The following is a 16,815-nucleotide window of genomic DNA, read 5'->3' on the forward strand; positions in this document are numbered from 1 at the left end:
ACCTCTCCCAGGAACACAGGACACAAAGCATGAACACTTATAACCCAGCTAGATCTTGTTTTAGGATTGTATACAAAATGAAGTTGTTTTTTTTTCTCCTTCAGAGAACTGGGGGTTTGTTTGGGACCAACACAGACCCCTTTTCATCAGAGCCCAGTAGTCCTACAACAGCACAGACCAACCAACGCCCCCTGCAGTTCTCTGAGAGTCGCCTGGAGGATGTGGAGTCTCCACCTGACTCTGTGTTCCTCCACAACATTGAGTTCTTCCCTGCAATGCCAACCAGAGCAAACATCACCAATAACAATGCCAACTTTACGGACGAGTGAGTACTTTACAGACTCCAGCACCATTTTGTGATTTTTTTTTTTCCTGCTCAGGGACATCTTATTCAACCAACCTTTTAATTACCAGGTTCAAGGTGATTAAAGATCCAGATTATTATTTGTTTAGATTTTTATTATTTGTTTTACAGCATAATATTCAGTGACAATTATTATTTTTTCAGTAATTACAGTCAAACTACTGCGAGCTGGCCTAGTGGTTAGCGTGTCCGCCTCTCGAGTCTACTTGTGGTCAGGTCATCCCAAAGACCTTCATAAAAAAAGTGGTACCTACTGCCATCTGGCAAGGCACACTGCAATACAGATCTGAGTACATTCTCAGAAAATAAAGTACATTATTGTACCTCTAAGGGTACAATGGCTTGTTACTGGGATAGTACCCTTACTTATTGTAAGGTACTTATTTGTACCCTTTATATATTGCTTGGTAACATATATGTGCCTTTTTGGCCCTAAAAAGATACACACAGTTACCTTGAGGTCCAGTAATGAGCCCTAGAGGGTACATTAGTGTAGATTGTACCTTGGGGAACAGAAATGGACTCCTACTGTTTCCCTATCCTACTGTTTCCCTATTTCTGACAGTTCACAGTTACCAGAGGACTGGACTCCCACTGTAATCCTAGCTACAGTTTGAAAGTTTGTGAACCCTTTAGAATGTTCTATATTTCTGCATAAATATAACCTAAAACATCATCAGATTTTCACACAAGTCCTAAAAGTAGATAAAGAGAACTCAGTTAAACAAATGAGACAAAATATTATACTTGGTCATTCATTTATTGAGGAAAATGATCCAATATTACATATCTGTGAGTGGCAAAAGTATGTGAACCTCTAGGATTAGCAGTTAATTTGAAGGTGAAATTAGAGTCAGGTGTTTTCAATCAATGGGATGACAATCAGGTGTGAGTGGGCACCCTGTTTTATTTAAAGAACAGGGATCTATCAAAGTCTGATCTTCACAACACATGTTTGTGGAAGTGTATCATGGCACGAACAAAGGAGATTTCTGAGGACCTCAGAAAAAGCGTTGTTGATGCTCATCAGGCTGGAAAAGGTTACAAAACCATCTCTAAAGAGTTTGGACTCCACCGATACACAGTCAGACAGATTGTGTACAGATGGAGGAAATTCAAGACCATTGTTACCCTCCCCAGGAGTGGTCGACCAACAAAGATCACTCCAAGAGCAAGGTGTGGAATACCTTTTTTTACAAAAAGATCCTTACAAAATACAAAAAAAATTTTATAATTTGTACTTTGTCACAACTTTTTTGGAATCGGGGTTGTAGTCGGCAAGGTCACAAAGGACCCCAGGTTAACTTCTAAGCAACTGAAGGTCTCTCTCACATTGGCTAATGTTAAGGTTCATGAGTCCACCATCAGGAGAACACTGTGTGCAACAATCGTGTGCATGGCAGGGTTGCAAGGAGAAAGCCACTGCTCTCCAAAAAGAACATTGCTGCTCATCTGCAGTTTGCTAAAGATCACATAGACAAGCCAGAAGGCTATTGGAAACATTTTCTGTGGACAGGTGAGACCAAAATAGAACCTTTTGGTTTAATTGAGAAGTGTTATGTTTGGAGAAAGGAAAACACTGCATTCCAGCATAAGAACCTTATCCCATCTGTGAAACATGGTGGTGGTGGTAGTATCATGGTTTGGGCCTGTTTTGCTGCATCTGGGCCAGGACAGCTTGCCATCATTGAAGGAACAATGAATTCTGAATTATACCAGTGAATTCTAAAGGAAAACATCAGGACATCTGTCCATGAACTGAATCTCAAGAGAAGGTGGGTCATGCAGCAAGACAACGACCCTAAGCACACAAGTCGTTCTACCAAAGAATGGTTAAAGAAGAATAAAGTTAATGTTTTGAAATGGCCAAGTCAAAGTCCTGACCTTAATCCAATCGAAATGTTGTGGAAGGACCTGAAGCGAGCAGTTCATGTGAGGAAACCCACCAACATCCCAGAGTTGAAGCTGTTCTGTACGGAGGAATGGGCTAAAATTCCTCCAAGCCGGTGTGCAGGACTGATCAACAGTTACCGGAAACGTTTAGTTGCAGTTATTGCTGCACAAGGGGGTCACACCAGATATTGAAAGCAAAGGTTCACATACTTTTGCCACTCACAGATATGTAATATTGGACCATTTTCCTCAATAATTAAATGACCAAGGATAATATTTGTGTCTCATTTGTTTAACTGGGTTCTCTTTATCTACTTTTAGGACTTGTGTGAAAATCTGATGATGTTTTAGGTCATATTTATGCAGAAATATAGAAAATTCTAAAGGGTTCACAAACTTTCAAGCACCACCATACATAATATGCGAGAGGACGACTGAAATGGAGACTGGTGCCACCCAATGCACTTCAAAAGACTGGCTAGTACTGGGATGGGAGACTGCCTGAGAAGACCAGGTCCTGGCGCAGGAGGGACTTTGACTTGACAGTGAAACTAAATGGACTCACAAGAATAAAGAATGCCTTTGGACCTATTGAAGGTTTCAGAGAGTTTGAGAGATAACATAAATGCTTTTCACCAAAATCCCTTTAGATTGCATTTGTTTACTTTAATGACCTGTCACACTTTTCTTGTCTTCTCTCTTCCAGTTTTATATTTGAGAGAGAGTCACCATTGGGTTTTGGCACCAGAGACCAATCTTTTGAAGATATCAGTAAGTATAAGGAAACCATGAATCATATATAAAATTTCTAATCTACTCTGCTGTTGAGGAATTCCTGTTTGAAATGAACTGTACCCAACAGGAGAAGTCAGTCTGCATCCCAGTAGAGTGTCATCGTCTTGTGGAGATGCTGAAGACAGACGACAGTCAGATTTTACTGTGAGGACTGACGTCACTCAGGTATCGTACTCAGGATTCTTTCAAAATACAGCACAAAAAAATATTCAGTGTAATTTATAGCGGAGCCCCATAGGCATAGTGTGGATACATAAAGAAACCCATCGAGTTGTTTTATGATGGTTTCGGTCCTGTGCGTGCCTGCCACCATACCAGAGTTAGTAATTACCAGTCATACACACCGCCTAGTGGCCAGTGTTAGTAATTACCAGTCATACACACCACCTAGTGGCCAGTGTTAGTAATTACCAGTCATACACACCGCCTAGTGGCCAGTGATAGTAATTACAGTCATACACACCGCCTAGTGGCCAGTGTTAGTAATTACAGTCATACACACCGCCTAGTGGTCAGTGTTAGTAATTACCAGTCATACACACCGCCTAGTGGCCAGTGTTAGTAATTACAGTCATACACACCGCCTAGTGGTCAGTGTTAGTAATTAGTCATACACACCGCCTAGTGGCCAGTGTTAGTAATTACCAGTCATACACACCGCCTAGTGGCCAGTGTTAGTAATTACCAGTCATACACACCACCTAGTGGCCAGTGATAGTAATTACAGTCATACACACCGCCTAGTGGCCAGTGTTAGTAATTACAGTCATACACACCGCCTAGTGGTCAGTGTTAGTAATTACCAGTCATACACACCGCCTAGTGGCCAGTGTTAGTAATTACAGTCATACACACCGCCTAGTGGTCAGTGTTAGTAATTAGTCATACACACCGCCTAGTGGCCAGTGTTAGTAATTACCAGTCATACACACCGCCTAGTGGCCAGTGTTAGTAATTACCAGTCATACACACCACCTAGTGGCCAGTGTTAGTAATTACCAGTCATACACACCGCCTAGTGGCCAGTGATAGTAATTACAGTCATACACACCGCCTAGTGGCCAGTGTTAGTAATTACAGTCATACACACCGCCTAGTGGTCAGTGTTAGTAATTACCAGTCATACACACCGCCTAGTGGTCAGTGTTAGTAATTACAGTCATACACACCGCCTAGTGGTCAGTGTTAGTAATTACCAGTCAATACACACCACCTAGTGGCCAGTGTTAGTAATTACCAGTCATACACACCGCCTAGTGGCCAGTGTTAGTAATTACAGTCATACACACCGCCTAGTGGTCAGTGTTAGTAATTAGTCATACACACCGCCTAGTGGCCAGTGTTAGTAATTACCAGTCATACACACCACCTAGTGGCCAGTGTTAGTAATTACCAGTCATACACACCACCTAGTGGCCAGTGTTAGTAATTACAGTCATACACACCGCCTAGTGGCCAGTGTTAGTAATTACAGTCATACACACTGCCTAGTGGTCAGTGTTAGTAATTACCAGTCATACACACCGCCTAGTGGCCAGTGTTAGTAATTACAGTCATACACACCGCCTAGTGGTCAGTGTTAGTAATTACCAGTCATACACACCGCCTAGTGGCCAGTGTTAGTAATTACCAGTCATACACACCACCTAGTGGCCAGTGTTAGTAATTAGTCATACACACCGCCTAGTGGTCAGTGTTAGTAATTACAGTCATACACACCGCCTAGTGGTCAGTGTTAGTAATTACAGTCATACACACCGCCTAGTGGTCAGTGTTAGTAATTAGTCATACACACCGCCTAGTGGCCAGTGTTAGTAATTACCAGTCATACACACCGCCTAGTGGCCAGTGTTAGTAATTACCAGTCATACACACCACCTAGTGGCCAGTGTTAGTAATTACAGTCATACACACCGCCTAGTGGTCAGTGTTAGTAATTACCAGTCATACACACCGCCTAGTGGCCAGTGTTAGTAATTACAGTCATACACACCACCTAGTGGCCAGTGTTAGTAATTACAGTCATACACACCACCTAGTGGCCAGTGTTAGTAATTACCAGTCATACACACCGCCTAGTGGCCAGTGATAGTAATTACCAGTCATACACACCACCTAGTGGCCAGTGTTAGTAATTACCAGTCATACACACCGCCTAGTGGCCAGTGATAGTAATTACAGTCATACACACCGCCTAGTGGCCAGTGTTAGTAATTACAGTCATACACACCGCCTAGTGGCCAGTGTTAGTAATTACCAGTCATACACACCACCTAGTGGCCAGTGTTAGTAATTAGTCATACACACCGCCTAGTGGTCAGTGTTAGTAATTACCAGTCATACACACCGCCTAGTGGCCAGTGTTAGTAATTACCAGTCATACACACCGCCTAGTGGCCAGTGATAGTAATTACCAGTCATACACACCACCTAGTGGCCAGTGTTAGTAATTACCAGTCATACACACCGCCTAGTGGCCAGTGATAGTAATTACAGTCATACACACCGCCTAGTGGCCAGTGTTAGTAATTACCAGTCATACACACCACCTAGTGGCCAGTGTTAGTAATTACCAGTCATACACACCACCTAGTGGCCAGTGTTAGTAATTACAGTCATACACACCGCCTAGTGGTCAGTGTTAGTACTTACAGTCATACACACCGCCTAGTGGTCAGTGTTAGTAATTACCAGTCATACACACCGCCTAGTGGCCAGTGTTAGTAATTACCAGTCATACACACCACCTAGTGGCCAGTGTTAGTAATTACCAGTCATACACACCACCTAGTGGCCAGTGTTAGTAATTAGTCATACACACCGCCTAGTGGTCAGTGTTAGTAATTACAGTCATACACACCACCTAGTGGCCAGTGTTAGTAATTACAGTCATACACACCGCCTAGTGGCCAGTGTTAGTAATTACAGTCATACACACCGCCTAGTGGTCAGTGTTAGTAATTAGTCATACACACCGCCTAGTGGTCAGTGTTAGTAATTACAGTCATACACACCGCCTAGTGGTCAGTGTTAGTAATTAGTCATACACACCGCCTAGTGGTCAGTGTTAGTAATTACCAGTCATACACACCGCCTAGTGGTCAGTGTTAGTAATTACAGTCATACACACCGCCTAGTGGTCAGTGTTAGTAATTACCAGTCAATACACACCACCTAGTGGCCAGTGTTAGTAATTACCAGTCATACACACCGCCTAGTGGCCAGTGTTAGTAATTACAGTCATACACACCGCCTAGTGGTCAGTGTTAGTAATTAGTCATACACACCGCCTAGTGGCCAGTGTTAGTAATTACCAGTCATACACACCACCTAGTGGCCAGTGTTAGTAATTACCAGTCATACACACCACCTAGTGGCCAGTGTTAGTAATTACAGTCATACACACCGCCTAGTGGCCAGTGTTAGTAATTACAGTCATACACACTGCCTAGTGGTCAGTGTTAGTAATTACCAGTCATACACACCGCCTAGTGGCCAGTGTTAGTAATTACAGTCATACACACCGCCTAGTGGTCAGTGTTAGTAATTACCAGTCATACACACCGCCTAGTGGCCAGTGTTAGTAATTACCAGTCATACACACCACCTAGTGGCCAGTGTTAGTAATTAGTCATACACACCGCCTAGTGGTCAGTGTTAGTAATTACAGTCATACACACCGCCTAGTGGTCAGTGTTAGTAATTACAGTCATACACACCGCCTAGTGGTCAGTGTTAGTAATTAGTCATACACACCGCCTAGTGGCCAGTGTTAGTAATTACCAGTCATACACACCGCCTAGTGGCCAGTGTTAGTAATTACCAGTCATACACACCACCTAGTGGCCAGTGTTAGTAATTACAGTCATACACACCGCCTAGTGGTCAGTGTTAGTAATTACCAGTCATACACACCGCCTAGTGGCCAGTGTTAGTAATTACAGTCATACACACCACCTAGTGGCCAGTGTTAGTAATTACAGTCATACACACCACCTAGTGGCCAGTGTTAGTAATTACCAGTCATACACACCGCCTAGTGGCCAGTGATAGTAATTACCAGTCATACACACCACCTAGTGGCCAGTGTTAGTAATTACCAGTCATACACACCGCCTAGTGGCCAGTGATAGTAATTACAGTCATACACACCGCCTAGTGGCCAGTGTTAGTAATTACAGTCATACACACCGCCTAGTGGCCAGTGTTAGTAATTACCAGTCATACACACCACCTAGTGGCCAGTGTTAGTAATTAGTCATACACACCGCCTAGTGGTCAGTGTTAGTAATTACCAGTCATACACACCGCCTAGTGGCCAGTGTTAGTAATTACCAGTCATACACACCGCCTAGTGGCCAGTGATAGTAATTACCAGTCATACACACCACCTAGTGGCCAGTGTTAGTAATTACCAGTCATACACACCGCCTAGTGGCCAGTGATAGTAATTACAGTCATACACACCGCCTAGTGGCCAGTGTTAGTAATTACCAGTCATACACACCACCTAGTGGCCAGTGTTAGTAATTACCAGTCATACACACCACCTAGTGGCCAGTGTTAGTAATTACAGTCATACACACCGCCTAGTGGTCAGTGTTAGTACTTACAGTCATACACACCGCCTAGTGGTCAGTGTTAGTAATTACCAGTCATACACACCGCCTAGTGGCCAGTGTTAGTAATTACCAGTCATACACACCACCTAGTGGCCAGTGTTAGTAATTACCAGTCATACACACCACCTAGTGGCCAGTGTTAGTAATTAGTCATACACACCGCCTAGTGGTCAGTGTTAGTAATTACAGTCATACACACCACCTAGTGGCCAGTGTTAGTAATTACAGTCATACACACCGCCTAGTGGCCAGTGTTAGTAATTACAGTCATACACACCGCCTAGTGGTCAGTGTTAGTAATTAGTCATACACACCGCCTAGTGGTCAGTGTTAGTAATTACAGTCATACACACCGCCTAGTGGTCAGTGTTAGTAATTAGTCATACACACCGCCTAGTGGCCAGTGTTAGTAATTACCAGTCATACACACCGCCTAGTGGCCAGTGTTAGTAATTACAGTCATACACACCACCTAGTGGCCAGTGTTAGTAATTACCAGTCATACACACCACCTAGTGGCCAGTGTTAGTAATTAGTCATACACACCGCCTAGTGGTCAGTGTTAGTAATTACAGTCATACACACCACCTAGTGGCCAGTGTTAGTAATTACCAGTCATACACACCGCCTAGTGGCCAGTGTTAGTAATTACCAGTCATACACACCACCTAGTGGCCAGTGTTAGTAATTACCAGTCATACACACCGCCTAGTGGCCAGTGATAGTAATTACAGTCATACACACCGCCTAGTGGCCAGTGTTAGTAATTACAGTCATACACACCGCCTAGTGGTCAGTGTTAGTAATTAGTCATACACACCGCCTAGTGGCCAGTGTTAGTAATTACAGTCATACACACCGCCTAGTGGTCAGTGTTAGTAATTACAGTCATACACGCCGCCTAGTGGCCAGTGTTAGTAATTACCAGTCATACACACCACCTAGTGGCCAGTGTTAGTAATTACAGTCATACACACCGCCTAGTGGCCAGTGTTAGTAATTACAGTCATACACACCGCCTAGTGGCCAGTGTTAGTAATTAGTCATACACACCGCCTAGTGGTCAGTGTTAGTAATTACAGTCATACACACCGCCTAGTGGTCAGTGTTAGTAATTACAGTCATACACACCGCCTAGTGGTCAGTGTTAGTAATTAGTCATACACACCGCCTAGTGGCCAGTGTTAGTAATTACCAGTCATACACACCGCCTAGTGGCCAGTGTTAGTAATTACCAGTCATACACACCACCTAGTGGCCAGTGTTAGTAATTAGTCATACACACCGCCTAGTGGTCAGTGTTAGTAATTACCAGTCATACACACCGCCTAGTGGCCAGTGTTAGTAATTACAGTCATACACACCACCTAGTGGCCAGTGTTAGTAATTACCAGTCATACACACCGCCTAGTGGCCAGTGTTAGTAATTACCAGTCATACACACCACCTAGTGGCCAGTGTTAGTAATTACCAGTCATACACACCGCCTAGTGGCCAGTGATAGTAATTACAGTCATACACACCGCCTAGTGGTCAGTGTTAGTAATTACAGTCATACACACCGCCTAGTGGTCAGTGTTAGTAATTAGTCATACACACCGCCTAGTGGCCAGTGTTAGTAATTACCAGTCATACACACCGCCTAGTGGCCAGTGTTAGTAATTACCAGTCATACACACCACCTAGTGGCCAGTGTTAGTAATTAGTCATACACACCGCCTAGTGGTCAGTGTTAGTAATTACCAGTCATACACACCGCCTAGTGGCCAGTGTTAGTAATTACAGTCATACACACCACCTAGTGGCCAGTGTTAGTAATTACCAGTCATACACACCGCCTAGTGGCCAGTGTTAGTAATTACCAGTCATACACACCACCTAGTGGCCAGTGTTAGTAATTACCAGTCATACACACCGCCTAGTGGCCAGTGATAGTAATTACAGTCATACACACCGCCTAGTGGCCAGTGTTAGTAATTACAGTCATACACACCGCCTAGTGGTCAGTGTTAGTAATTAGTCATACACACCGCCTAGTGGCCAGTGTTAGTAATTACAGTCATACACACCGCCTAGTGGTCAGTGTTAGTAATTACCAGTCATACACGCCGCCTAGTGGCCAGTGTTAGTAATTACCAGTCATACACACCACCTAGTGGCCAGTGTTAGTAATTACAGTCATACACACCGCCTAGTGGCCAGTGTTAGTAATTACAGTCATACACACCGCCTAGTGGCCAGTGTTAGTAATTACAGTCATACACACCGCCTAGTGGTCAGTGTTAGTAATTACAGTCATACACACCGCCTAGTGGTCAGTGTTAGTAATTAGTCATACACACCGCCTAGTGGCCAGTGTTAGTAATTACCAGTCATACACACCGCCTAGTGGTCAGTGTTAGTAATTACCAGTCATACACACCGCCTAGTGGCCAGTGTTAGTAATTACAGTCATACACACCACCTAGTGGCCAGTGTTAGTAATTACCAGTCATACACACCGCCTAGTGGCCAGTGATAGTAATTACCAGTCATACACACCACCTAGTGGCCAGTGTTAGTAATTAGTCATACACACCGCCTAGTGGCCAGTGTTAGTAATTACCAGTCATACACACCGCCTAGTGGCCAGTGTTAGTAATTACCAGTCATACACACCACCTAGTGGCCAGTGTTGGTAATTACCAGTCATACACACCACCTAGGCACGGTGGTGTAGTGGTTAGCTCTGTTGCCTCACAGCAAGAAGGTCCTGGGTTCGAGCCCCGTGGCCGACGAGGGCCTTTCTGTGCGGAGTTTGCATGTTCTCCCCGTGTCCGCGTGGGTTTCCTCCAGGTGCTCCGGTTTCCCCCACAGTCCAAAGACATGCAGGTTAGGTTAACTGGTGACTCTAAATTGACCGTAGGTGTGAATGTGAGTGTGAATGGTTGTCTGTGTCTATGTGTCAGCCCTGTGATGTACCTAGGGTGTACCCCACTTTTCGCCCGTAGTCAGCTGGGACAGGCTCCAGCTTGCCTGGGACCCTGTAGAAGGATACAGCGGCTAGAGATAATGAGATGAGACACACCGCCTAGTGGTCAGTGTTAGTAATTACAGCCATACACACCGCCTAGTGGTCAGTGTTAGTAATTACAGTCATACACACCGCCTAGTGGTGTAGTGGTTAGCGCTGTCGCCTCACAGCAAGAAGGTCCTGGGTTCGAACCCCGGGTCCGGCGAGGGCCTTTCTGTGTGGAGTTTGCATGTTCTCCCCGTGTCCGCGTGGGTTTCCTCCGGGTGCTCCGGTTTCCCCCACAGTCCAAAGACATGCAGGTTAGGTTAACTGGTGACTCTAAATTGACCGTAGGTGTGAATGTGAGTGTGAATGGTTGTCTGTGTCTATGTGTCAGCCCTGTGATGACCTGGCGACTTGTCCAGGGTGTACCCCGCCTTTCGCCCGTAGTCAGCTGGGATAGGCTCCAGCTTGCCTGCGACCCTGTAGAAGGATAAAGCGGCTAGAGATAATGAGATGAGATGAGATGAGACACACCGCCTAGTGGCCAGTGTTAGTAATTACCAGTCATACACACCGCCTAGTGGCCAGTGTTAGTAATTACCAGTCATACACACCGCCTAGTGGCCAGTGTTAGTAATTACCAGTCATACACACCGCCTAGTGGCCAGTGTTAGTAATTAGTCATACACACCGCCTAGTGGTCAGTGTTAGTAATTACCAGTCATACACACCGCCTAGTGGCCAGTGCTAGTAATTACCAGTCATACACACCGCCTAATGGCCAGTGTTAGTAATTACAGTCATACACACCGCCTAGTGGTCAGTGTTAGTAATTACAGTCATACACCTCCTAGTGGTCAGTGTTAGTAATTAGTTATACACACCGCCTAGTGGCTAGTGTTAGTAATTACCAGTCATATGCACCGCCTAGTGGCTAGTGTTAGTAATTACCAGTCATACACACCGCCTAGTGGCCAGTGTTAGTAATTACCAGTCATACACACCGCCTAGTGGCCAGTGTTAGTAATTACCAGTCATACACACCGCCTAATGGCCAGTGTTAGTAATTACCAGTCATACACACCGCCTAGTGGCCAGTGTTAGTAATTACCAGTCATACACACCGCCTAGTGGCCAGTGTTAGTAATTACCAGTCATACACACCGCCTAGTGGCCAGTGTTAGTAATTACCAGTCATACACACCGCCTAGTGGCCAGTGTTAGTAATTACGTCATACACACCGCCTTGTGACCAGTGTGAGTAATTACCAGTCATACACACCGCCTAGTGGCCAGTGTTAGTAATTACCAGTCATACACACCGCCTAGTGGCCAGTGTTAGTAATTACAGTCATACACACCGCCTCTTGGCCAGTTAGTAATTACCAGTTATACACACCGCCTAGGCGGCACGGTGGTGTAGTGGTTAGCGCTGTCGCCTCACAGCAAGAAGGTCCTGGGTTCGAGCCCCATGGCCGGCGAGGGCCTTTCTGTGTGGAGTTTGCATGCTCTCCCCGTGTCCGCGTGGGTTTCCTCCGGGTGCTCCGGTTTCCCCCACAGTCCAAAGACATGCAGGTTAGGTTAACTGGTGACTCTAAATTGACCGTAGGTGTGAATGTGAGTGTGAATGGTTGTCTGTGTCTATGTGTCAGCCCTGTGATGACCTGGCGACCTGGCAGGGTGTACCCCGCCTTTCGCCCATAGTCAGCTGGGATAGGCTCCAGCTTGCCTGCGACCCTGTAGAAGGATAAAGCGGCTAGAGATAATGAGATGAGAATGAGATGAGACACACCGCCTAGTGGTCAGTGTTAGTAATTAGTTATACACACCGCCTAGTGGCCAGTGTTAGTAATTACCAGTCATACGCACCGCCTAGTGGCCAGTGTTAGTAATTAGTTATACACACCGCCTAGTGGCCAGTGTTAGTAATTACCAGTCATACACACTGCCTAGTGGCCAGTGTTAGTAATTACCAGTCATACACACCGCCTAGTGGCCAGTGGTAGTAATTACCAGTCATACACACCGCCTAGTGGCCAGTGTTAGTAATTACCAGTCATACACACCGCCTAGTGGTCAGTGTTAGTAATTACAGTTATACACACTGCCTCTTGGCCAGTTAGTAATTACCATTTATACACACTGCCTAGGCGGCACGGTGGTGTAGTGGTTAGCGCTGTCGCCTCACAGCAAGAAGGTCCGGGTTTGAGCCCCGTGGCCGGAAAGGGCCTTTCTGTGTGAGGTTTGCATGTTCTCCCCGTGTCCGCGTGGGTTTCCTCCGGGTGCTCTAGTTTCCCCCACAGTCCAAAGACATGCAAGTTAGGTTAACTGGTGACTCTAAATTGACCGTAGGTGTGAATGTGAGTGTGAATGGTTGTCAGCCCTGTGATGTCCTGGCGATTTGTCCAGGGTGTACCCCGCCTTTTGCCCGTAGTTAGCTGGGATAGGCTCCAGCTTGCCTGCGACCCTGTAGAACAGGATAAAGCGGCTAGAGATAATGAGATGAGATGAGATGAGACACACCGCCTAGTGGCCAGTGTTAGCCGGTAAAGAAATAAAACAAAAGAGGTTGGCTATGACGTAAGAAAATTCTACAACCCAGAAACAGATGGCAGCTCCGCTTTTAGGCAGTGCCTAAATCTATATGTTATCTATCGTATGGTTATTTAAATGACAGAAGCTTTTGAGAAACCTTTATCACCATGAGCATGCTTTTGCCTTTAGGCTCAGTGTTTTATTTACTCTTGCAGTTCCCTTATGATCCTACATATGGCGAAAAAGAATCTTCACCAGCAACTGATGAGCTCATCCAACAGGTAAACTGCAGCCTAATAACATATTATCAGTGCTAGCTGGTCAGAATGAGCCAAAACCTCATGGGGGAAGCCATGGCCTAATGGTTAGAGAAGCAGCTTTGGGACCAAAAGGTTGCCAGTTTGATTCCCAGGACCAGCAGGAATGGCTGAAGTGCCCTTAAGCAAGGCATCTAACCCCTAATCGCTCCCCAGGCTGCCATGGGTATGTTGTACATCGCTCTGGATATGAGCGTCTGCTAAATGCCATGAATGTAATGTAAAACCAATGCATTTTGCACTTTTAGGCACTAAGACATAGTGGCCTTGAAACTCTGGCTGAGGACCCCAAGTTTGTTGCTGTGACTAAGAAGGAGATGGCAGAAGCCATGAATATCAGCCTGGTCGACATGGAGGGAGCTGCTCAGGGCCTCCTGAATGAAAAGGGTGGGAAAATGGTGAAACGTAAAAGACGTCCCCCTCCAGTTCCACCCAGCGCCAAACCTGCCGAATCAAATGAGGCCACCACTGCAGTGTAGGCTGTTATAATCTATCCACTTATTTCATAATTGTCCTGATGAGGATACATTGGCATTTTACAAGCCTTATCCTGAAAATTCAAATCCACTTGTTTCATAACCTCACATGTTCTTGAAACAAAAATCATTAAATATATCTAACAGGCAAAGCAAACAACCATGTGAGTGTAGCTTTGCCTAGGTGAGGTACGGCGTTGTATTCATTTGCTCCTTTATTTAAAGAGTGGATTTTTTTTATTGGACACAGAAAAGAGTGAGTGAGATTGACAGACAATTTCTTATTTATTTCATTACTTTGAGCAAGACGAGTTCACTCTTGATTGCACCTGTTTCAAACCAGGGCTTCGTCTGAAGATTTAACGTTTGAAACATTTGAATTCAGTCATTATTTCAGAGAATAATCTGCGATAAGGATATTTCCCTGGTTCAGAAATCAGCAGGGATTATGAATGGTAAAAGGATTTAGGTAAAGCGTTATGACTGTAAAAATATACAGTACTATACAAACGTCATCTATAAGAGATTCTGTAACGTGAAGATGCTTTCAAAAACTAAGAAAATATCAGGTTTTGAAATCTAAAAAAAATTATGAACAGCAGAAATCAATTGTCATTTTATTTTATTCTATTCTATTCAAAATCAACATTTCTTGCTTTTGCATCAGTTATCATATGCAGGTACAGTAAGAGTCCATTTCTGTCCCCCAAGGTACAATCTACTCTAATGTACCCCCTAGGGCTCATTATTGGACTTCAGTGTAACTACGTGTACCTTTTCAGAGCCAAAATGTGACATGAATGTTCCCAAGCAGTAAATAAAGGGTACAAATAAATACCTTAGAGGGTACTGTCCCAGTGACAAACCATTGTAAAAGCCTAAATGTACAATAATGTGCTTTCTTTTCTGAGAGTGTACGGCACTTTGACACGGTTCTTCTTCAGGCCGTCTTTCACTTGCTTCTGTCTTTGCAAGTAAAATCCGTGACATTTTTTATTTGCAAGGTCTTTTTCTTAATGTGTTATTTTCTTTAATGACGTATACAGTATACATTTGTCTGTAATGTATTATTTTTGTAGAAAACGAAAGTTTCCCATTGTAATGCATTACATATAAAATCTAAATTTGTATTTTAAAAAGGTAAGACTTTTGTATTATACTGTAAGTTAAAATACACTCATCCAGCAGTAACAGGGAAGACAAAATGAAATGTTGACTTTACATGCAAGTGCATGCACATCATTTCAGTGATGGTTCTACTGATGTCAGATGATGTGTATGAACGGCTGCTGGCTGTGGTAATGAATTTTGAATAATCACTGAAACTTTTAATTTATTTCAGGAATAAATCCAGTTGCTGCTGTAACCATGTGTACTTGAGGAAATGTATTTTGTTTCAGAGAGCTGTCTGGTATGGCTGTAAGAAAAGTTCATTTTCCTTCATTGTTTTGAGAGTCTGTTTTGGAAAACAGATGGATACTTCTAAAGAGGACCAGACACTCTTGGAAGATGCATTCTGAGGTAAAGCCTTTATACACTTTAGGTATTGTATTGTGTGTGTATATATAGTTAGTGCTATCTCTAGAAATATAAATATACAAAGAACAATCCTGACCCTTCACTTGTGACTTTTACAAGCTTATCAGTTTAGAATTTTATTTTTTTTAAAAAAGGTCTTAAAAAGCTTACCATCTCAATGTGGATGCTAGATTGTTTTCCTATTATATGTTCACTGCTCCTGTCTTCACAACATACTGGCATCTGAGGAGATGGTGTTGTCTGGACATGTGCTTATTACCCAGTTTCCTTCACTCTAACTTTTTCCCCAAAAATATTTTTCCTGAAACTAGTTCTTGACTCTGTCTCTCAGCGTATTATACACTAAAATAAAATGTTCCAGTAAACTGAAGTATTATGAAGCTAATTTCATCATGGATACTGTAAGACAAATAGTGAGTAAAGTAACGTTCCCGATTCTTTAAATAGTTATTTATTGGATTTTAAGTCCATTTGTTCCTTTTTTCAGATTTTTTTCCCTGCTCAAGTTTTAGATTCTTGCATCCTCCTTTTTATATACAGTATACATATATTTTTGACTATTTGGAAGTCTTTTTATTGATGGTTTTCTCTGTTGGTGATAGTATCATGAGCTTTTATTACCCTTTGAAAAACAAACTGTGAAAGGTCAGTATTTTTGGACAGCTTTGAACTTCTTACAAGACTGCTGTTACACTGGCTTAGGACACCTTGAGCAGACATTAAAATAACTAGAGCATATACATGAGCTTGCTGATAAAGATAACTGCTGATGACGTCGTTTCTGTAATACACAGGCCATGATGCAGACTTGCAACATGACAAACACTTAAATGAACATGGAATTATGTTGTTGAACTGTAGGGGCATGTTTCCACCCTGAAACCATGTAGGATGCAAAACTTTTGCACTTAAGTGTATACAGCTATATATTATGCAAAATGTTTTGCCCATGTTTATTAAAAAATACACTGGGGGAACAAGCGTTAAGAAAAAGGTTGACAAATATAACACAAATGTCAGGACTTCAGCTCAATGATTACTGTACACTGGTCCTGTCAGCCAACAACCGAAACATAAGAGCAGCTTCACATTTTCTATTAATACTTAAGCAGGACTGATTACAGCCTAGAAACCAAAGCCTTCAAAATACAGGTGGAGAAGAAGGGGGGGGACTCACTCAAGTGCAGAAAGTCAACTGGTAAGAGTTGCCACGATATAAAACTGGATGAATAATTTTATCTGAATTATTTCAAATCACAACAGTCTTCTGTGAAATTCA

General features: G+C 43.6%; 1 protein-coding gene across 2 annotated transcripts in view; it reads left to right on the forward strand.

Moving 5' to 3' along the window:
- cacna1sb (calcium channel, voltage-dependent, L type, alpha 1S subunit, b) overlaps nucleotides 1-15,363 on the forward strand; it is a 64,803-nt gene extending 49,440 nt beyond the window's left edge. For both annotated transcript variants that reach the window (XM_060932064.1, XM_060932065.1), the window contains 5 exons: nucleotides 105-325; nucleotides 2,964-3,028; nucleotides 3,120-3,217; nucleotides 13,420-13,485; nucleotides 13,770-15,363. In XM_060932064.1, coding sequence (XP_060788047.1) covers nucleotides 105-325; nucleotides 2,964-3,028; nucleotides 3,120-3,217; nucleotides 13,420-13,485; nucleotides 13,770-14,000 — 681 coding nt within the window. In that variant the 3' untranslated portion in view covers nucleotides 14,001-15,363. The remainder of the gene's footprint in view (nucleotides 1-104; nucleotides 326-2,963; nucleotides 3,029-3,119; nucleotides 3,218-13,419; nucleotides 13,486-13,769) is intronic.
- The last annotated feature ends 1,452 nt before the right edge of the window (nucleotides 15,364-16,815 follow it).

This window comes from Neoarius graeffei, chromosome 10 (assembly GCF_027579695.1).
Source record: "Neoarius graeffei isolate fNeoGra1 chromosome 10, fNeoGra1.pri, whole genome shotgun sequence".
NCBI classification, from domain to species: domain Eukaryota; kingdom Metazoa; phylum Chordata; class Actinopteri; order Siluriformes; family Ariidae; genus Neoarius; species Neoarius graeffei.